The sequence below is a fragment of the Scyliorhinus torazame genome, chromosome 4 (genome assembly GCF_047496885.1).
Source record: "Scyliorhinus torazame isolate Kashiwa2021f chromosome 4, sScyTor2.1, whole genome shotgun sequence".
NCBI classification, from domain to species: domain Eukaryota; kingdom Metazoa; phylum Chordata; class Chondrichthyes; order Carcharhiniformes; family Scyliorhinidae; genus Scyliorhinus; species Scyliorhinus torazame.
In genome coordinates, this window is record NC_092710.1 from 219,621,256 (window position 1) to 219,643,373 (window position 22,118).

General features: G+C 46.5%; 1 protein-coding gene across 6 annotated transcripts in view; it reads left to right on the top strand.

Moving 5' to 3' along the window:
- Positions 1-22,118, top strand: part of tbc1d32 (TBC1 domain family, member 32) — a 452,053-nt gene that overhangs the window by 82,235 nt on the left and 347,700 nt on the right. For all 6 annotated transcript variants that reach the window (XM_072499364.1, XM_072499359.1, XM_072499363.1 and 3 more), the window contains one exon: positions 12,848-12,926. In XM_072499364.1, coding sequence (XP_072355465.1) covers positions 12,848-12,926 — 79 coding nt within the window. The remainder of the gene's footprint in view (positions 1-12,847; positions 12,927-22,118) is intronic.

A 22,118-nucleotide genomic window follows, 5' to 3' on the forward strand; every position in this document is an offset into this window, starting at 1 on the left:
GCTGTTTTCAATGTCCCGGCTGTCTCTCCTCTCGCGCTGTTTTCAATGTCCCGGCTCTCTCTCCTCTCGCGCTGTTTTCAATGTCCCGGCTCTCCTCCTGCGCTGTTTTCGCTGTCCCAGCTCTCTCTCCTCCCGCGCTGTTTTCAATGTCCCGGCTCTCTCTCCTCCCGCGCTGTTTTCGCTGTCCCGGCACTTTCTCCTCCCGTGCTGTTTTCACTGTCCCGGCTCTCTCTCCTCTCGCGCTGTTTTCAATGTCCCGGCTCTCTCTCCTCCTGCGTTGTTTTCACTGTCCCTGCTCTCTCTCCTCTCGCGCTGTTTTAAATGTCCTGGCTCTCTCTCCTCTCGCGCTGTTTTCAATGTCCCGGCTCTCTCTCCTCCCGCGCTGTGTTCACTGTCCCGGCTCTCTCTCCTCCCGCGCTGTGTTCACTGTCCCGGCTCTCTCTCCTCCCGCGCTGTTTTCAATGTCCCGGCTCTCTCTCCTCCCGCGTTGTTTTCACTGTCCCGGCTCTCTCTCCTCTCGCACTGTTTTCAATGTCCCGGCTCTCTCTCCTCTTGCGCTATTTTCAATGTCCCGGCTCTCTCTCCTCCCGCGCTGTGTTCACTGTCCCGGCTCTCTCTCCTCCCGCGCTGTTTTCACTGTCCCGGCTCTCTCTCCTCCCGCGCTGTTTTCACTGTCCCGGCTCTCTCTCCTCCCACGCTGTTTTCAATGTCCTGGCTCTCTCTCCTCTTGCGCTGTTTTCAATGTCCTATAGGCCTATCTCACTATTGAATGTGGATGCAAAATTGCTGGCAAACATCTTGGCCATGCACGTAGAGGATTGCAGGGGTTATCGGGGAGGATCAGGCGGGATTTGTGAAGAAACGACAGCTGACGCCCAACATTAGGCGGCTCCTAAATGTAATAATGATGCCTGCGGAGGAGGGCGAGGTCGAGGTGGTGGTGGCCATGGACGCAGAAAAGACCATTGATTGGGTGGAGTGGAAGCACCTATGGGATGTCTTGGGAAGGTTTGGATTCGGACACAGATTCATGTATTGGGTCCGGTTGCTTTATCAGGCATCAGTGGGGAATGTAAGGACCAACCGGGTTCGATCAGAGTATTTTAGTCTGTGCAGGGGGACAAGGCAGGGGTGTCCACTCTCCCCACTACTATTTTCCCTGGCCATAGAGCCTTTGGCAATGGCGCTGAGGGCATCGAACATTTGGCGGGGAATAATGAGAGGGGGTGTGGAGCATAGGGTCTCATTCTACGCGGCTGATTTGCTCCTTTATATAACAGACGAGTTTGGGGGAATCGGAATTATAGGAAGATTCGAGGAATTGTATGGTTCTCGGGTTACAAACTGAATATGGGCAACAGTGAGGTTTTTGCGATCCAGGCAAGGGGGCAGGAGAGGAGACTGGGGGAGATGCCGTTCAAAGTGGTGGGAAGGAGTTCAGGTGGCAAGGGACTGGGGTCAGCTGCATAAACTAAATTTGGGCTGGGTGATTGAGCAAATGAAAGGGGACTTCCGTAGGTGGCACATGCTCCAGCTGTCATTGGCGGGGACGGTACCGACTGTGAAGGTGACAGCCCCCCCCCGAGATTGCATTTTTTGTTTCAGTGTCTCCCACTCTTCATCCCCAAGGCATTTTTTAGGAAGATGAATGTGGCGATCTTGGGTTTTATATGGCCCGGCAAAGCCCTGAGGGTGAAGAAGGTCCTTCTTGAGCAGGGACATAGTGAAGGGGGCTTGGCCCTTCCAAACTTTATTAACTATTACTGGACGGCCAATATTTTGATGATTAGGAAATGGGTAGTGGGGGAAGGGTCGGTGTGGGAGCGAGTGGAGGTGGCAGCTTGCAAGGGCACGAGTCTGAAGGCTCTGTTAACGGCACCTCTGCCGTTTTCGCTGGCTCGTTACTCCACAAGTCCGGTGGTAGTAGGGGCAATGGAAGCAACGCATGAGACATTGGTATGGTCACCGAACTGTGATAATCACAGGTTAGCTCCGGGTGGGGGCTGGATGGGGGCTTTAGGAGGTGGCAGCGGGCACGGATTGAGAGATTTGGGGATCTCTTCATTGAGGAGGGTTTCTCGAGCGTGGAGGAGCTAGAGGAGGAGTTTGAGTTACCGGGTGGGAACGGATTCCAGCACCTGCAGGTACGGGATTTTGTCCGGAGGCAAATTCCAAGCTTCCTTCGCCTCCCTCTAAGGGGACTACAGAATAAGGTGATGTCTAAAACAGTGGTTGGGAAGGGATTGTCTCGGAAGTATTTAAGGAACTGATGGAGTGGGAAGGGGTCCCAATCGGGGAGATGAAGAGGAAGTGGGAGGAAGAGTTGAGGGGAGTTGGAAGTCTGTCTATGGGAGAAGGCTCGTCGTGTGCCAGGCTCTGTCTGATCCAGTTCAAGGTGGTCCACAGGGCTCATATGACTGTGGCCCGGATGAGTAGGTTTTTTGAGCAGGTGAAGGACAGATGTGGGCGGTGTACGGGAAGTCCGGCGAATCATGTACATATGTTCTGGGTTTGTCCAAAGCTGAGGGGATTTTGGCAGGGATTCTCAGAAGTCATGTCAGAGGTCCTGGATGAGAGGGTAACTCCGAGTCCAGAGGTGGCAATATTTGGAGTGTCGGAAGATCTGGGAGCCCAGGGAGGAAGAGAGGCTGACGTTTTGGCCTCTGCCTCCCTGGTGGCCCGGAGACGGAATTTTCTTTATTGGAGGGACTCTGAGCCTCCAAAGTCAGGGGTGTGGATCAGTGACATGGCAGAGTTTCTTAGGCTAGAGAAGATTAAGTTCGCCTTAAGGGAATCATTACAGGGGTTCGGTCAGAGATGGCACCCGTTCATCGACTTCTTTAAGGAAAACTGACCGTCAGCAGGGGGTTGGGGGGAAGGGGAGCCATGAAAGTGAAGAATAAGGGCAGGGAATCTAATATATGGGTAGCTAGGAGTTAGGCGGGTGGAAGTTAGGTATGTTATTGTGGGTTTTTTGCGTGTGTTGGACCGCTCTATTTAGAATGTTAAAATGTTGAAATTATAAAAACCTCAATAAAATATTTTCTACAAAAAAAGCTAAGTAACTAAAGTAAATGTTGGTCTTTTAGGCTAAGATGGGAGAAATTACAACAGAACAATAGGAAAGTTACAGCATGGAAGGAGGCCATTCGACCTATCTTGTCCATACCAACCTGAGGCGAACTAGGTGCCCTTTCTAATTCTACCTTCCTGCACCCGGCCATTGCCCTTGTAGCTTTCAGCAGTTAAGGTGCAGATCCAAATACTTAAAATGAGTTTAGGGTCTCTGCCTCCACAACCAACTCACGCAGCGAATTCCAGACACCCACTACCCTCTGCGTAAAAAGGTTCTTCCTCGTCTCTCCTCTACACCTTGTGCCACTTATCTTATAATGGACAATAACAAAATGGTAGGGACTTCCAATCGTTTAATAATTATTTTGTATATGTCTCCACATCATAGAATACCAAAAAAATGCCAAAAATAGGAGACAGCCAAAGAGTTAATGAGATTAAAACACTGAAAATAATATTAGTAGAAGCAAAGTACTAGAGAAATTAATTGGACTGAGAGCCAACAAATCCCCCTGCCCTGATGGCCTACATCCTAAAGTTCTCAAACAGATGGCTGCACGATAGTGGATGAATTGGTTGTGATCTTCCAAAATTTCCTAGTTTCTATAACAGACCCAGTGGAAGTTAACAAACGTAAAACTGCTATTCAAGAAAGAAGAGGGGGACAAAGCTGAACTACAGGCCACTTGGTGTGTCATCAGTTATTGGGAACATCTCTAATCTATTATTAGTGGTGTTAATGCACCTAGAAAGTTATAGTTATGTCGGGCAGAGTCAACATGGGTTTTATGAAAGGGGATTTGTGTATGAAAAATTAGGAAATGTTTATGGGAATGTAACTAATAGGGGAACCAATGGATATAGTATATCAACATTTTCAAAAGGCATTTGATACAGTGCTACATAAAAGGTTATTACACAGGATAAGGAGTTGTGGGGTTGGGATAATATGGATACAGGCTTGGTTAACAGACAAAGCAGAACTTTTGGAATTGATAATCTGTAACTAGTGCGGTACCACAAGAATCGGTGCGGTGGCCTCAGTTGTTTACAATCTATACTAATCACTTAAATGAACATACCAGCAGTAATGTATCTAGGTTTGCTGGCAATACAATGGTAGGTGGAAAAGTAAGTTGTGAGGAGGCCGCAAAGTATACAGCCAGTGAGTGTGTAATAGGATGGCAGAGAAAATGTAATATGGGGAATTGTGTGATAATCCACTTTGGAAGGAGGAATAGAAAAGCAGAATGTTTTTCATATGGTGAGAAAGTTTTAAATGTTAATGTTCAGAGAGCACAAGAACGCAACAATTAGGAAGACAAATTACATAACAGAGGATGCTGGAATAACTCAACAGATCTGGCAGCATCTATAAGATGAGAAAGTAGAATTATTGTTTCAAGTTGCGAAAGATTGCAACAAAACATAGCAACGTAAGTAGTGTGGGAGGGGGAGGATGAGGGGGGGAAGGGATTGCATTGAGGCAATACATGTAAGGGATATTTTTAAAAAGGGGTTTAAGGTGGAGAAGAAAGGTCACAATCTAAAGCTGTCAAACTCAATGTTGAGTCCTGAGTGCTGCAACGTGTTCAGCCAGAAGATGAGATGCTGTTCCTCCATTTTGGTGAGTTGGGTGTGATGGGCTAGGATGTCGTGGAGGGAAGGGCCCGTATGGAATGCTGAAAGGGGGTCGTGGTAGCATCATGTTGAAGTTGGTGGAAATGACGGAGGATGATCTTTGAATGCGGAGGCTAGTGCAGTGGAAATTGAGGACAAGGATGATTTCATCAAGGTTCTGGGAGGGAAGGGAAGGGGTCAGAGATGCAGGAAATAGGTCCAACCCGGCCGAGTGTCCTGTTAACCACAGGTGGGTCGAAACTTTGGTAAAGGAAAAAAGCAGACATGTCAGGCAACATTTTCGAAGGTGACATTATCGGACCAGATGCAACAGAGATGGAGAAACTGGGGATAAAGGATGGAGTCCTTTCAGGGAATGAGGCGTGGGGAGCTGCAGTGGACGTAGCTGTGGGAATCGGTGAGTTTGTAATAGATATTGGTGGTCAGTCTATCACCAGAAATGGAGACCGAGAGGTCAAGGAAAGAAATAAATAATAGCTGTGGGTAGCACGTAGCACAGTGGTTAGCACTGTGGCTTCACAGCACCAGGGGTCCCAGGTTCGATTCCCCGCTGGGTCACTGTCTGTGTCCGGAGTCTGTACTCCCCGTGTTTGCGTGGGTTTCCTCCAGGTGCTCTGGTTTCCTACCACAGTCCAAAGACGTGCAGGTTAGGTGGATTGGACATGCTAAATTGCCCTTACTGTCCAAACGGTTATTGGGTTATGGGGGTAGGGTAGAAGTGAGGGCTTAAAGTGGATCGGTGCAGACTCAATGGGCCAAATAGCCTCCTTCTGCACTGTATGTTCTATGTTTTATGTATATGTTAAAAATAACCTGTTGTCTTTTATTGCAAGAGGATTTGGAGGAGGAGGAGGAGGTCTTGCTACACTTGTCCAGGGCTTTGGTGTGATCACACCTTGAATGCTGTGCTCAGACTTGGTCTTGTTATCTAAGAAAAGATGTACTTGACCTGGAGTCAGCACATCTAAGATTCATTAGATTGATTCTTGGGACCAGAGGGTTGTCCTTTGATAGATGGAATAGTTTGGCCAATACCCTTCAATGAGGAGACCTCATTGAAACTTAAGATCCTGAAGGGGCTTGACAGGGTAGACACAGGTTGTTTCCCTGGATGGAGATTCTCAAACTGGGGTCATAGTCTCTGGATAAGTCGTTGATCAATTAAGGCTCAGATGAAGAGGAATTTCTTCATTCAGAAGGTTGTGAGTAGTTGGGATTTTCTTTTTCTTAAAAAATATTTTTATTGAAGTATTTGCAAAAATTTTATAACCATGACAAACAAAATAATAACATGAACATCAACATGGTAAACTAGACATTACCAACCCAACCCCTTCTGCACATCCCTTAACCATATTGCACCTACCCGTCTCCCCCCCCCCCCCCTTCAGAATGCTGCTTCTGCTGACATTTTAATTTTCCCCGAGTAAGTCGACAAATGGCTGCCACCTCCGAGAGAACCCTAGCATTGGCCCCCTCAAGGCAAACTTTATTTTCTCCAGCTTGAGAAACCCAGCTATGTCACTGACCCAAGTCTCCACACTCGGGGGCTTCGAGTCCCTCCACATTAAAAGGATCCGTCTCCAGGCTACCAGGGAGGCAAAGGCCAAAACGTCTGCTTCTTTCACTCCCTGAACTCCTGGGTCTTCTGACACTCCAAAGATCGCCATCTCTGGACTCGGCGCCACCCACGTATCTAGCACCTTGGACATTGCCTTGGCAAACCCTGCCAGAATCCTCCAGGCTTCCGGCATGCCCAAAACATATGGACATGGTTTGCTGGGCTCCCCGCACACCTCGCACATCTATCTTCTATCCCGAAAAACTTGCTCATCCTCGCCGCCGTCATGTGTGCCTGGTGTACCACTTTAAACTGTATTAGACTGAGACTGGCACATGATTAGGAGGAATTAACCCTGCTTAGGGTGTCCGCCCACAGACCCGCCTCTAACTCCCCACCTAGCTCCTCCTCCCACCTGCCCTTCAGTTCCTCCACCGGGGTCTCCTCCGCCTCCAACAACTCCTGATAGATATCCGACACTTTCCCCTCCCCTACCCAGGTGCCGGACGCTACTCTCCGACACTTTCCCCTCCCCTACCCAGGTGCCGGACACTACTCTCCTGTATCCCCCGTGGCGGCAACAGCGGGAAAGCCAACACTTGTTTCCACAGAAAGTCCCGCACTTGCAGATATCTGAAACCATTCCCCGGCGGCAACTTGAACTTGTCCTCCAGCGCCTTCAGACTGGGAAAACTCCCATCTATGAATAGATCTCCCATCCATCTAATTCCTGCTCTCTGCCAGCTCCGGAACCCTCCATCTATCCTGCAGGTGCGAACCTGTGGTTATTGCAAATCGGGGTCCAGACCGACGCACCCTCCAGCCTCATACCTCCTCCATTGCCCCCAGATCCTTAATGCCACCACCACCACCGGGCTAGTGGAGTAACGGGCCGGTGAGAATGGCAGAGGTGCCATTACCAGTGCTCCCAAACTGGTGCCTTTGCATGATGCCACCTCCATCCGCTCCCATGTCGACCCCTCCCCCACCACCCACTTCCTAATCATCGCTATATTCGTCACCCAGTAGTAGTTGCAGAAGCGCGGCAGCGCCAAGCCACCCCCCCCCCCCCCCCCCCCGACTGCGCTCCAACAACATTTTCTTCACACGCGGGGTTTTATTCGCCCATACGAGGCCCAAAATAATCTTGTTTACCCGCTTGAAAAAGGCCTGAGGGATAAAGATGGGGAGGCGCTAGAAGACAAACAGAAATCTGGGGAGGACTGTCATTTTCACAGACTGTACACTCCCCGCCCGACTTTTAAAGTCCCCCTCCGTTTGCTCCGCCAGCCGGGTTAGGTTGAGCCTGTGTAATGCCTCCCGTTTCCAAGCCACCTGTATTCCCAAGTAACAAAAGGTCCTCTCTACCACCCTGAGCGGCAGCTCCTTCAGCCTCCTCTCCTGCCCCCTTGCCTGGATCACAAACAATTCACTTTTTCCCATGGTCAATTTATACCCCGAAAACCTGCCAAATTCCCCCAAGATCTGCATAACCTCCCCCACCCCCTCCACCGGGTCCGAGATATACAAGAGCAGATCGTCCGCGTACAGCGAAACCCTGTGCTCCACCCACCCCCCCCCCGAACAAGCCCCTGCCACTTCCTTGATGCTCTCAGCGCCATGGCCAACGGCTCTATAGCCAGAGCGAACAGCTCTGTGTACCTCGGTGTAGCTTAAAGTACCCCGACCTCAGCCGGTTCGTGCACACGCTCGCTACCGGCGCCTGGTAGAGCAACCGCAACCATTCAATAAAGCCCTCACCAAACCCAAACCTTCCCAGCGTCTCCTATAAATACTCCCACTCCACCCGATCAAAAGCCTTCTCCGCGTCCATCGCAACCACCACCTCCGCCTCCTCTCCTTCTGAGGGCATCATAATTACGTTCAAAAGCCTCCGAACGTTAGCAATGAGCTGTCTGCCCTTAACTAATCTGGTTTGGTCCTCCCCTATCACCCCCGGGACACAGTCTTCTATCCTAGTGGCCAAAATCTTAGCCAGCAGCTTGGCATCTACGTTCAAAAGCGAGATCGGCCTATATGACCCACATTGCTCCGGGTCCTTCTCTCGTTTAAGAATGAGTGAAATCGAGGCCTGCGACATCGTTGGGGGGAGGATCCCCCTCTCTTTAGCCTCGTTAAAGGTCCTCAACAGCAGTGGGCACAACACCTCTGAGAACTTCTTATAGAATTCTACCAGGTAACCGTCCGGCCCCGGAGCCTTGCCCGACTGCATGCCCTCCAGTCCTTTAACAATTTCCTCTGCCTCAATTGGGGCCCCCAGCCCCTTGACCAGGTCCTCCTTCACTCTCGGAAACCTCAACTGATCAAGGAATTGCCTCATCCCTTCTACACCAGACGGGGGTTCCGACTCCTATAATTTGCTATAAAATTATTTTAAAACGTCGTTCACCCCCCCCCCCCCCCGGGTCCAAGACCATGTTACCCTCCCTATTCCTTACTCTCCCAATCTCCCTGGCCGCTTCTCTCTTCCTAAGCTAGTGCGCCAGCATCCTGCTTACCTTTTCCCCATATTCGTAGACCGCCCCCCTTGCCCTCCTCAACTGGTCCACCGCCCTCCCCGTGGTCAACAACTCAAACTCTGCGTGTAGTTTCCGATGCTCCCTCAGGAGCCCCGCGTCCGGGGCCTCTGCATATCTCCTAGCCACTCAAAGTATCTCCTCCACTAATCTCTCCCATCTGCTCGTTCCACCTTTTCTCTATGGGACCAAATCAAAATTAGTTCCCCTCTTACAACTGCCTTCAGAGCCTCCCAAACCGTCGCTGCTGATACCTCACCCGTATCATTTGTATCCAGGTAATTCTGGATGGACTTATTAACCCGCCCGCAGACCGCTTCGTCCGCTAGCAACCCCACATCCAGTCTCCACAGTGGGCGCTGCCCTCTCTCCTCACTCAACCGCAAAGCCACCCAATGCAGGGCATGATCAGAGACTGCAATTGCCGAATTTTCCGTCCCCGTTCACCGTCGGAATTAGAAGCCCTGCTCAGAACAAAAAAATCAATGCGGGAGTAAACTTTATGGACATGAGAAAAAAATGAAACTCCTTCACCCTCGGCCGCTCGAATCTCCACGGGTCTACCCCCCCCCCCCCCATCTGCTCCATGAAACCCCTCAACTCCTTCGCCGTGGCAGGCCTCCTTCCAGTCCTGGATTTTGACCGGTCCAGATCGGGATCAATGACCGTGTTAAAGTCCCCGTCCCCCCCCCCCCCCCCATGATCAGGCCGAGAGATTCCAGGTCCGGGATCTTGCCTAACATAAGCCTCATAAATCCTACATCGACCCAGTTCGGCGCATATACGTTCACAAGCACCACCCGCACACCCTCCAACTTCCCACTCACCTTTATATATCTAACCCCTTATCTGCCACAATTCTTCCAGCCTCAAACTTTGCCCACCAATATTGCTACCCCCCTGGTCTTTGAGTCCAGCCCAGAGTGAAACACCTGACCAACCCACCCCTTTCTCAATCTCGTCTGGTCAATAATCTTTAGATGTGTCTCCTGAAGCATTGCTACGTCTGCCTTCAGTCCCCTTAAATGCGCGAAAACACGGGCCTTTTTGACCGGCCCATTCAAACCTCTCACATTCCACGTAATCAGCCTGGATGGGGGGTTACCACCACCCCCTCACCCCTGCCGAAAAGCCACAACCCCGAGCCCGCGCCCCCCGCTTCCCTCAGCTCCCCCACAAGCAGCAACCGCCTCCGACCTTCCTTTTATTCCCCGATAATAGTTCCTCCCCTGTCAGCAAAACAGCCTCCCCCCACCTCTCCCTCCCCCACAACAGCACCCGAAACCTGATCCCCCAGGTCAAGCACCATCTTAGCACATGCTCACCCCCCACCTCGCTTCCGAGAGTCAGCTGAACCATGCTGACCCTGACAACCCCAGCCCCTGGTGCCAAACAATCTGGCTCCCTATTGTTCGAACCCCTCTCCCGACCTGAATAAACCATTTAACAACATATCATTCCCCAGTAAGTAAACAACCTCGAGTAAAATAAATTAACATAAACCAATGAAGAAACAATCGCTTGAAACAAGACCCAACCTCCCACAGAATAGCACCAACTTCAGGGCCCCCTCCGCAACAAATCCCTGCAAAAACAAAGCACCCTCAAACCACCACCCCAGCCCAATACTTAACCCAGAACTACATACAATCTTATTTGAACCGATACAAAGATTAGAAACCGCCGTCACATTACTTCTTCGAGACTTAAGTGTCCTTTAAGACGCTTCCAACTTCTTTTCTTAATAAATGACCATACATCGTCCGGTGCCTCAAAGTAAAAATGCCGGTCTTCGTGCGTGACCCACAATCGTGTTGGATACAGCATCCCGAATTTCACCCCCTTCTTGAAGAGGATCGCCTTCACCCGATTAAACTCAGCATGTCTTTTGGCCAGCTCCGCTCCCAGGTCCTGATAGATGTGCACCTCGCTGTTCTCCCATCTGCTGCTCCGCTCCTTCTTGGCCCACCGCAAGACGAGTTCTTTGTCCGAAAAACGGTGGAAACACACCACTATGGCCCTCGGCGGGTCATTCGCCTTAGGCTTCCTTGCGAGGGCTCTATGCGCTCCATCCACTTCCAGGGGCCGAGAAAATGCCCCGGGCCCCATCAGCGTCTCCAGCATGCTCTCCATATGCTCCTGCATTCGACCCCTCAATTCCTTCGGGGAGGCCAAGAATCCTTAAGTTCTGCCTCCTGGATCTGTTCTCCAGGTCCTCAAACTTCTCCTACATTCTCTTGTGGCGCTCATCCAACACCTCCACCTTGTGCTCCAGCACGGTTAGATAGTCCTCCTTCAGCTGAATTTCTTGTATTGCTTTCCCTTGGGCCGCCTGACTCAATACCATTTGATCGATCGCAGCCTTGATCGGGTCCAGCGTGTCCTTTTTCAGCTCAGCGAAACAGTCCTTAAAGAACTTCATCTGTTGCTCCTTAGACCACTGAGCCACCGCCATGGTACCTCACCCGTGGGTGAGCCACGGTACCAGCTCCGACTGCTTCACTCTATCCGGGCTGAGTCTTTTCACACGGCCACTTCTAATCCAATTAGCCATGCATCGGAGGGGGAATCCTTCTTAATATTGTCCACTACACCGATCTATCCCCTAAAGTCCGAGAAAAATCGGGAAAAAAGGTCCGAAAGTCCGTTCCTGGCGGGAGCTATCTAATGTGCGACCTACCCCTCCATGGTCACCACCAGAAGCAGTTGGGATTTTCTACACCAGAGGACTTTGGCTGCTCGGCTATTTAGTATATTCAAGACTGAAATAGGTAGACTCCAGGATGTGGAGAATGGGTGGAAAAAGTGTAATTGGAGCTGAAGATCAGCCATTGAAAGATGGACAAAGCTTGAGAGGCTATATGGCCTACTCCTCATTTTTCTATGCCCTTAAAAAGCATTTGGAAGAGGGCAAAAAAATGCAATGGGATTTTGTTTTCTTTATTCTTTAATGGGATGTGGGGGTCACTGGCAAAGTCCGTTCTTGATGCCCATCCCTAATTGCCCTTGAATTTAGTGACGTGCTAGGCCATCGTAAATCTGGGATCACATGTAGGTCAGACTAGGGAAGGTTGGCAGATTTCCTTCTTTAAAGGGCATTAGTAAACCAAGTGGGCTCTTATGGTTGTAATGTCACTACTATTGAGACTAGCTTTATATTCCAGATTTATCAATTGAATTTAAATTCCACTGACTCAAATGGTGAGATTGAATCCCTATTACCAAATTTAGTTTGGACCTCAGGATTACTAATCCAGAGACATTACCACTACACCGCTGTCTCCCCAATATGAAGGAAGCAACAGTAATGTGAAGTTGGAAAATAATTATAGATTTAAGAATAAATGTTATTTTATAATTCCTTTCGCGTGATACATTAAAAGGGAATTGGATTTTGTGCAGTTCTGTGTGTACCATAACTTGGAGAAATAGGTCTTCAAAATTAGCTTTTTGCTCTGTTACTGATATTTGTTTGTACTCGCAAGATAGTGAGTAGAAACAATTGGGGAGAAAAAGTAGAATTATCCTCATGGGCAGCTGTTGCATGTTTCCTTGGTTAAATATCGTATTAATCATGATACTTGGGTGGGGGTGCATAAGGCTTAAATTGAAAATAATTTACATTGAGTAGAGACGTTGAAAGTGAGGAGTTGTCTCTGTGTAGACCACTAAATGGGGATGGACTGGTTAAATATTGATATAAAATGATCACCCAACCTCAAATTATCTGACATTTGGCAAGGATCATGTTTATGCAAAGCATTTTTGTTCAAAGCAAGTCTGGTTCCTTAAGAAAAACTGCTTACATAGAATTGGTCTTAATAAGAATCCATTCCCCTATACATCAAGCTGCTTGATTTGAAATTGCTTTTAAACCACACACTTTCACATTAAAGCCCAACTTTAATTTTTCAGTGTCGCAAATTCTAAGTATTCATGTTTTACTGAATGGTTAGTAAAATTTGTAGATGCATGCAATAGTGATAGAATGTTCAATGATTTAAAAATGATGCATTGTACTCATTTTCTTTAGGACAAAAGTCTACGATTTTATGCGAAAACATTTTCATCATCAACATTCACCACTACACGAGAAACCTACACAAGTCTGGGTATGGATTAAAAATTGCTTACAATTTAAACCTTTTAAAACTTTATTGAAATTTGAATCTGTTCTTTGTGGCTTGATGATAAGAATGTGTCTTGTTGCAATGTTTTAAAACATATATAGAAAAAAATATATCTATGTATAAATAGACCTATATCAACAAACTCTTGTGCTTAGAGTTGTTAAGAGTAGTTTAATTCCTGGATTCACTTATTGGAAGTACAGTGAAATCCAACTGAATGTTGAGGAGATTATACTATCGTATCACATACACAATTATTCAACTGGTATATCATTTGGAGCCCATTTGATATGAATAGTTTGCTGAATTTATATTTTCCATTTTTGTTTTTTGTTCCAATTTTATGATCTTAAATGGATTAATTTTGTATGTTCACAAAATATTGATGTTTATGCAGCTAGTTACAAATAAAGTTAATTGGTAAATGAGTGATTGCACAGTGTAATCACGCATTACTCTATTATCCTAATCAGAGGAAATTTCCATAAGGAAAAATACAAATTGCAGCATGCACTTTAGCTGACTATGTGTAGATAATAACTTCCGTCACCTTTTAAATCTATTTGGATGGGTGTTTGATTTATAGTTGTCACTTGATTTAGTCTTCAGTAAGGAACGAGCATTTCAGTAATCTTTTCAGTTGTCAGGTAAAAGAATTCTAATTTACAGGCACCTCTTTTGCAACCACCTTGTGGTTCTCAATTTATTTTATTTGAAACCATTGCAAATAAAATAGTTATCAATTTACCCTATTATGGCCATCTAATCTTTGATCACTTTATATATAATATTTGTGCAATAAACCCGAGTACAAAGATCAACTTCATGTAAGGTGACAGCAGTTTATTGCACAGTGCTGTTTACAGCATATTTTAAAGCAACTGTTTTGAGTTTTACAATACTTTAATTTGACTGTTTGACTCCATTTTATTTGCTATGACTTGTATGCATTCTTTGACTTTTACCTGCTTTTGATTCATTACACTTGATCGGTTCACAGATTTTGATTACCTCCATTAATTCTATTTGCTTTGTTAGCATAGATTAACTGTCACCAGTTTTGCAACTTCATTTGTTAAGGTCTTTAAACGCATCTAGGATTTGAAGCATTTAATGTATATGTTTGCTGCACTCGGTTTGGTGAAAGCACAGGTGGAGTGCACTATTTGAGGTGATTTCCTACATTCGGAAGGAGAAAACATTGAAGTAGTTTAGTGAAGAGCTAGTAATTGTTGAAGGACAATGCCATCTGGAAATGACAGGAAGAGAAATAAGTATAGCTTTGGAAAGATGGTTATTTGTTCTAAACATGAAAAATGTGACAAATAGAAAATAAAATTTATGTTATAGAAAAGATTTAGGATGTGCCAGTTTATCTCAGATGGCAACCCAGTCTTAGAATCTGAATGCTGAGAGTTTAAATCTCAATCTGTGATTTAAACAGATAATCTAAACCTTTCAGTGCTCTACTGAGGGATTGCTGCATTTGCAGAAGTCAATTTTTAATGAGGTATTAAACTAAAGTTCTGCCTCCTTGCTCAAGTAGAAGCAAAATATCCTGCGATGGTATATAAAAAGCATGCAGTCCTGAAGTCTTGACCAACACTCTTACCTCAACCAACACCATAAAAATATCTGGTTATTCATCTCATTCACTGTTTGATTCATGTGGAAATGGTTCAGCTCAACATTTCATTGTCAAAGTCACATTCACTCAGGAAATTAGTGCAAAAAATATCAAAAATGTTGGATTCTTTTAAATGAATATTTTTGAAATTAGAAAGAACTTTCACCTGTATGGAGCCTTATCACTTTCTGACACTGCCTAACCCATTTACAGCCAGCTATAATTTTGAACCGTAGTCACACATTTGTTAAAAGTGGAAGCACTTTTTTTGCATAGCCATGTTCCGCAAACAGTTCTCCCTCATTACCACCCTCAAAAATGAGGCAATTTACATGTATCATGTCCCTAAGACATCAAAGAGGTCACGCACTGTTCAAATCAAACCTTTCTTTGTTGATTATTTAAAAAGTGGGCTTTGCTGAACTGAAAGTTGGCTGTTATCGATCACATGATTCGCAAGTTGGCTACACTTTCTGTAAAGTCCCAGTTACAAGACAAAAGGTAACAAGGAAGTTAGACAAAGAACCAGTGGATGTGATTTATTTAGATTTCCAGAAGGCCTTTGACAAGGTGCCGTATAGGAGACTGTTAAATAAGTTAAAAGCCCATGGTATTAAGGGTAAGATCCTGCATGGATAGAGGATTGGTTGACTGGCAGAAGGCAGAGTGTGGGGATTAAGAGATCTTTTTCAGGATGACAGCCGGTGACTAGTGGTATGCCTCAGGAGTCTGCTAGGACCACAGCATCACAGTATACAGAAATGATCTGGAAGAAGGAACTGAAGGCACTGTTGCTAAGTTTGCAGATGATACAAATATCTGTAGAGGGACAGGTAGTGTTGAGGAAGCAAGAGGGCTACAGAAGGATTTGGACAAGCTTGGAGAGTGGGCAATGAAGTGGCAAATGAAATACAATGTGGAAAAATGTGAGGTTATGCACTTTGGAAGGAGGAATTTAGGCATAGACTATTTTGTAAATGGGGAAATGCTTAGGAAATCAGAAGCACAAAAGGACTTGGGCGTCCTTGTCCACTATTCTCTTACGGTTAATCTGCAGGTTCAGTCGGCAGTTAAGAAGGCAAATGTAATGTCAAGAGGACTAGAATACAAGACCAGGGATGTATAAGGCTCTGGTCAGACCCCATTTGGAGTATTGTGAGAAGTTTTGGGCCCCATATCTAAGGAAGGATGTGCTGGCCTTGGAAAGGGTCCAGAGGATGTTCACAAGAATGATCCCTGGCATGAAGAACTTCTTGTATGAGGAACGGTTGTGGACTCTGGGTCTGTACTCGTTGGAGTTTAGAAGGATGAGGGGGGATCGTATTGAAACTTACAGGATACTGCAAGGCCTGGATAGATTGGACGTGGGGAGGATGTTTCCACTTGTAGGAAAAACTAGAAGCAGAGGACACCATCTCAGACTAAAGGGATAATCCTTTAAAACTGAGATGAGGAGGAATTTCTTCAGCAAGAGGGTGGTGAATCTGTGGAACTCTTTACCACAGAAGGCTATGGAGGCCAATTCACTGAGTGTCTTTAAGACAGAGATAGATAGGTTCTTGATTAATAAGGGGATCAGGGGTTATGGGTAGAAGGCAGGGGAATGGGGATGAGAAAATATCAGCCATGATTGAATGGCGGAGCAGACTCGAAGGGCCGAGTGACCTAATTCTGCTCCTATGTCTTATGGTCCTATGGTCTAAAAGCTCAACCCTCATTCTGTGGAATCTCATACTTCTCATTGTGAGGACACATTACAATTAACAAAACCATGGACAAGCAGGTGATTTGTATTCTCAGCCTAGTCCTATAACAAACTATTGAAATGCATTATACCTATAGAGGCATCCATAGTTACCATCTGGCCCCTGTTTTTGACCAGAGGCATAGAAACTGTTTTTCAGCCTGCGACTGATTAATTAATGGACAACATCACTAAGCATCTGGCGTTTGGAAAGTTTTGATTGCATTTCTGGACTAACAACTCAATTTGCTGTTTGACCTCCAGCCTGCAAACACCTCAGCAGGACTCAAGGCTGCCCAACAATTGCATCAAGTTTAAGTCTTCACAAAGCCTGCTTCTCTGGAAGATGCCTGCCAAGCAGACAAAGTACCAACCTCATCTCACTGTGTCACCACCAACTTTAATTTTGGACAAGGCTCGGCACAACATTGAGGGCCGAAGGGCCTGTTCTGTGCTGTACTGTTCTAGATGTTCTATGTAATCCTCTGCGAAGGAACCGTCACTAGAGTCTGACGTTTGGCACTCTGGCAATTACGGGATCTGAGATCCATATCTGTGGGAACTAAGATCCATTTTTCTTTTAAATTATTCATAGTTATAAAATGCCCTCTTTCCTATCTTCTTTTTGTGTGCGTGTGTATGTATATGAATTTGCACCCATCCCCAGATTTGAATGTATGAATAAACAATACTTTTGATTTATCTCTTCAAGAGAATTTGTTGCAAGTCACTTTAAAAATTGAACTCATAAGCTGAGGGTTGCAGGAAACATGCCACATCCTATTTCAAAAATTAACACCTTTGCTTATGGACAGATGACAAGGGAGTTCAGGTTTGCCTCTCTCCCTGCCTGTAACATGTGCCAGTGCTTTCAATGCTAGAATGTTAAATATACAGTATAGTGAAAGTTTTAAAAAGCTGAAATTACCATTTAAATTAAGGCACAAAATCGTGAATATTCATTTTTTCAATGTATATTTATTAACATTTTACATTTTAAAGAAAGCATAAGTATCAAGGGAAAAAAAATGGCTCAGCGCACGAGTACGGAGAGAAATAGGAAAACAACATAACTGGCTTGAAACACTCGACAGACATCAAACGTCACCAAAGGCACCAACGACCCATCAAAGCCTCCTCGGATACCAGCCCCATCAGCACCCATGTAGGAGTCAAGCACAGATTCTCCATACCTACCGTTACAAAAATAAAGAAAATACGTGACAACCCATGTTCGAAGAGGAGTTGATTACACCACACCAATTTCACCCCAAATTAAGGCTTAGTGCAGAACCAACATCATTCCATAATATTGTGTAGAGAGGACCGGTAACAACATGTTCAGATTATGATCAAACCTTCAGAGCCTCCCAAGAATGGAAAATGAAGGAATGGCTAGAACTACCAGAACTAATCCACAGGCTAACAAGGGATCGGGACCCATCCTAGACTCCATATTACTCTGGCGCAGGCAAATCAACGAAAAGGGCATCCCCCCGCATCGAAGAAGCAAAGCCTAACTACCCAGGATGCCCCCAACAGGTACACTGGAAAATGGACACCCCAAGCCCCAGGGGCAACAGGATACTAGCCACAGTGCTGGACCTGGCCTAGCCCAGCACATCCCAACACTCAGGAAATTATACCCCCCAGGGTCTCCAGCACACCCCAAAACCTGCCTCCCAACTGAGCCCATACCACTCCCATCCCATCCAAGGCAATTCACCGTCCCCCCCTAATACTCAGAAGAGAAGGATGATCACTCCAGCCACAGATGGGGAGTATCTCAACCTGATAAGAAGAACCATCAAGACTCCCAACAATTGGATGTCCTGGGATGGAGTGCCAATTCCCTCCTCCCTGATACAACTAGGGTAACCTCCTCCATTCCACCAGCTCAGGCCAGGATTAGAAACAGCACCCTGCTCACCTGGATGAAGAGAGAGAAATAAACCCCCCTGGCAAGAGACACCCGAAATAACTCAGAATGACCACTATCACAGAAAGGATAGCAAGAGCGATCATTCTCGTCAACAACCCGACCACAATTAACCGGTCTCACCTCAGCGTGCTCAGTATTAAGTCATGTTGTTCGACTAGCTCTAAAGAGGACCACAGAAAGGGACTCAAAGCAATAACCCAGTCCTCCCCAGATTACAAAATCTGGCAAGGCTCTCCGAGGATAAAGACGCAGATTTTTAAATTTAAAAACCTCAAACTTAAAAATAATATATGAAAAAAATCTCCTAGCTCTAACTATGGACTATCCTCTATCTCAGTGAGGACCCGAGACAAACTTTCAATGAAATACATAGCGCTGCAGGGTGGGGCCTCGACCTATGAGGCGGCCCGTAGGGAGAGGTGACTTTTGGTGGGAATGCCATGGAAACACAAATCAGAGCCTTGGTACCTCTAAATTTGCTGATAGGCTCATCAGCCGTCAATACAGAACAACATCATACTTTGATTGGTGAATCCCCTTTAGTGCGGAAAACGTTTGCCAGATGTTGAGAGGTGGTGGAGTCTTGGAGCAGTTCAAATACGGATCTCCTAATTGGTATGCATTCATTGAGTAAAGGTGCAAAGCAGCAGCCAAGTTTCTGGTATTCGGTCTGGCGGGCAGCTTGATGCAAAAATGAGGTTGTCGATCTCACATCGGGGTGTGAGTCTACTGAGCCTTCAGCGAGGGTGACTTGACCTCCAGATCAGGGCTGAGGATGACGGGTGGGCAATGACCAGGCGGTGAGGGCAAGAGAGAGCAGAGTCCTGGCTAGATAACCAGCAGCCAGCCAGGAGCATATGCAGTTGTCGAGACTTGGCCAATCAAGCAAGAGCCGAGGTGAGCAGAGCTGTCACTGTTGGCGTGGATTGACATCATTGGGGGTGGGGCTCAATGTTATTGTGGGTAGGCTGCCATGTCACCAGAGGTTGGGGTGTGACGTGGGGCCCTTGCAAAGAAGGAGAGTGTGGGGCCCCAAAAGTGTAAGTCCGCCTCTGGTGAGGACTGAACTGACCCTACCAACCCCAACCAACCACCCTTCACCCCGGTCCAGCTGCACTCATCCTCCTTATAAACAAGATAGGGGGTGATTAAAATCGGAACACTACCCTATCACAACCACAAGGATTATAAGACATAACATAGACAAACATGGATTAAAACTGCACAGATCACACTTCACATAATCAACTGAACACAACTTTACTAAAACATATCTACAACACCCGCCCTCAGGCTCAAATAATGCACTTCCTTGTAGGAGAAAAGATAACCTTACACAAAGGCGCAATAATCAGGAATGTAGAATGGGGCAGCACAGTGGTTAGCATAATTGCTTCACAGCTCCAGGGTCCCAGGTTCAATTCCCGGCATGGGACACTGTCTGTGCGGAGTCTGCACGTTCTCCCATATTGTGTGCTTGGGTTTACTCCCACTGTCCAAAGATGTGCAGGTTAGGTTGATTGGCCATGCTAAACTGCCCTTAGTATCCAGAAAAGTTTGGGTGGGGTTATGGGGATAGGGTGGAAGTGTGGGCTTGGGTAGGGTGTTCTTTCCAAGGGCCGGTGCAGACTCGATGGGCTGAATGGCCTCCTTCTGCACTGTTAAAGTCTATGATTCTATGAATGTAGATGAATTGCAAGGTAAAATGTGATCATGAAAAGGTAAAGGAAAAGTCACGATCAGTGAGCCCTCTTCAGGATCTCTCGAGGATTCCAACAATCAAAGCGTGGAGCACCATCGCTTCCACTATGTCATTTCTCCAACGCCCAGGCGGGCCACAGTATAGGCCCTGGCCGGGGAGAAGACTTGAACAACCCAGGCACCTGCAACCCCTCAGGACCTAACACAGAACCAGTGATCGGTGGGCCCAGCCAAATCCTAGCCTGAAAAAATGGATTTGTTGTCCTCCATCAAATCTAATATACCCAGCCTCTAAGTCACGATCACCAAACATGACAACCAATTTTCGAAACAAACGGCAACTCGCCTCCCACAACTCGCCAGGGACCGAGCCCATGAACACACCTTGCTTGGCCCCTACCTCTTGAATCCATCAGGATAATGACACACCATGCAGTAGGACCTCGACGACACAAAGGTGGCCGATTACCAGGGAAAGTACTCTTTTGAGTGCAAAAACTCTCTTTGCCTCCACTGCTCTTTCAAAGTTACCCCATAATCCTCCAAGGGAGCTCTGGTGACTTGCATTGCAGGACTGAGATTTACATCCAAGACAACGTTTTCAATGGCGGCCATCATTCGGATGCATACAACACCACCGAAGTGAGAGACCACTCATCAGCAAGTCCACCACTACAAGCTGAACCGCATCCAGCCCATCCGAGGGTTAAATCTTAGTGGAAACAAGACAATCTTGATGCAGAGAGACTGCCAAAGGAGGAGGAGACTCCATGAAGCGTCACAGTATGATCACATATGCATGCTAAAATGAACTACTTTAAGAGCTACTTATACCAGTGAGATCCCACAGTACATTCTGGGCTTACTGGGACCATCTGTTTTGTGGATAAAGTTCATAATTGGATTGTGCAATGCTGACTGTACCTAGAGTTGTTGTATCTAGAGTTGTGTGGCTCAAAGAGAACCTCTTTCTACAGTTGTAGAAGGTCAACTCGGAGGCAAGACATTAGCTCCGAGTAGTCTCCCCCAAACACATTGCTGATTCCCTCTTTTTCCCTCCATTTGGAATTTTTAGGAATTTGGCAAGTAAGCTATCTAAGTTTGCTGTTCTGCCCTTAGCCAGGTGAAATAGTTCAGAGTCTGCTTCCATTGAACTAGTTCTTTTAAAGCTTTCACAGCATGGCCTGTTGAACCAGACATCAACTTGATATTCTGTCCAGACTTTGAAGATAACCTCACTTGTATGTTGGAGATCATTGGACTTGGTCATTTGCCAATATTTTAGCATTTATCATTTTATGTAGAACTGCTCTATTGCAGATGAACACAATTTTGATCTTGTTTCATCTCCCTTAAGTCATATTGTCTTCTCACTGTGATACAATATACTATGCCTTTGCAGCTGCAGCAATAGAAGAAGGCTTCTGAGAAGTATTTTTTTGACATTCCCATTAGAATATATTATATTCCAAAAGTATATGAAAAGTTACAACACATAAACAGTTTAGGCAAACAAACTTCCCAACACGCAACTATAAAGTTTGTACAAATCTTTCCCCTTCTCCCCCCCCCCCCGAACAACTCCTCAAACACTGTCACGAGCACAAACATCGCCAACCTTGCCTCTTAATCCCCCGCTGAACCCCTTAACTCATATTTAATTTTTTCCAGTCAGGCCACTACCCTTGGTGGCGTTGCTGAGCGCCACTGCAATAAAACTAATTCTCGAGAAATCAGAGAAGCGAAGGCCGCAACATCGGCCCTCCTCCCCTCCATCAGAGGTCCGGTCAACCTCCACTGTCCTTGCTCGCGCCGCAAGCACTTCCGCCCAGAATCTCTCCAACTTTACGAAGCCCCAGAACATATGTGCTTCTCTCACATCATCAGCCACCCCCTGAAAGAACCCACTCAATCTTGCCTGCATCATATCGACCCTATGTATGACCTTGAACTGTATCAGGCTCATCCTTGCGCACAAGGAGGTCGCATTTCCCCTTTGTAGTTCCTCACTCCATACTCCCCAGTTTATCTTCCCTCCCACTTCTCCTTGCCACTTCTTGCCACTTCTCCTTGTTCATCGTCACCACTTGGACCCTCCCTGACAAAGTCAAGTGCAGCGTGTCCCACCTCTTGAGGTTCTCCCTCGCCTTCTCCACTAGT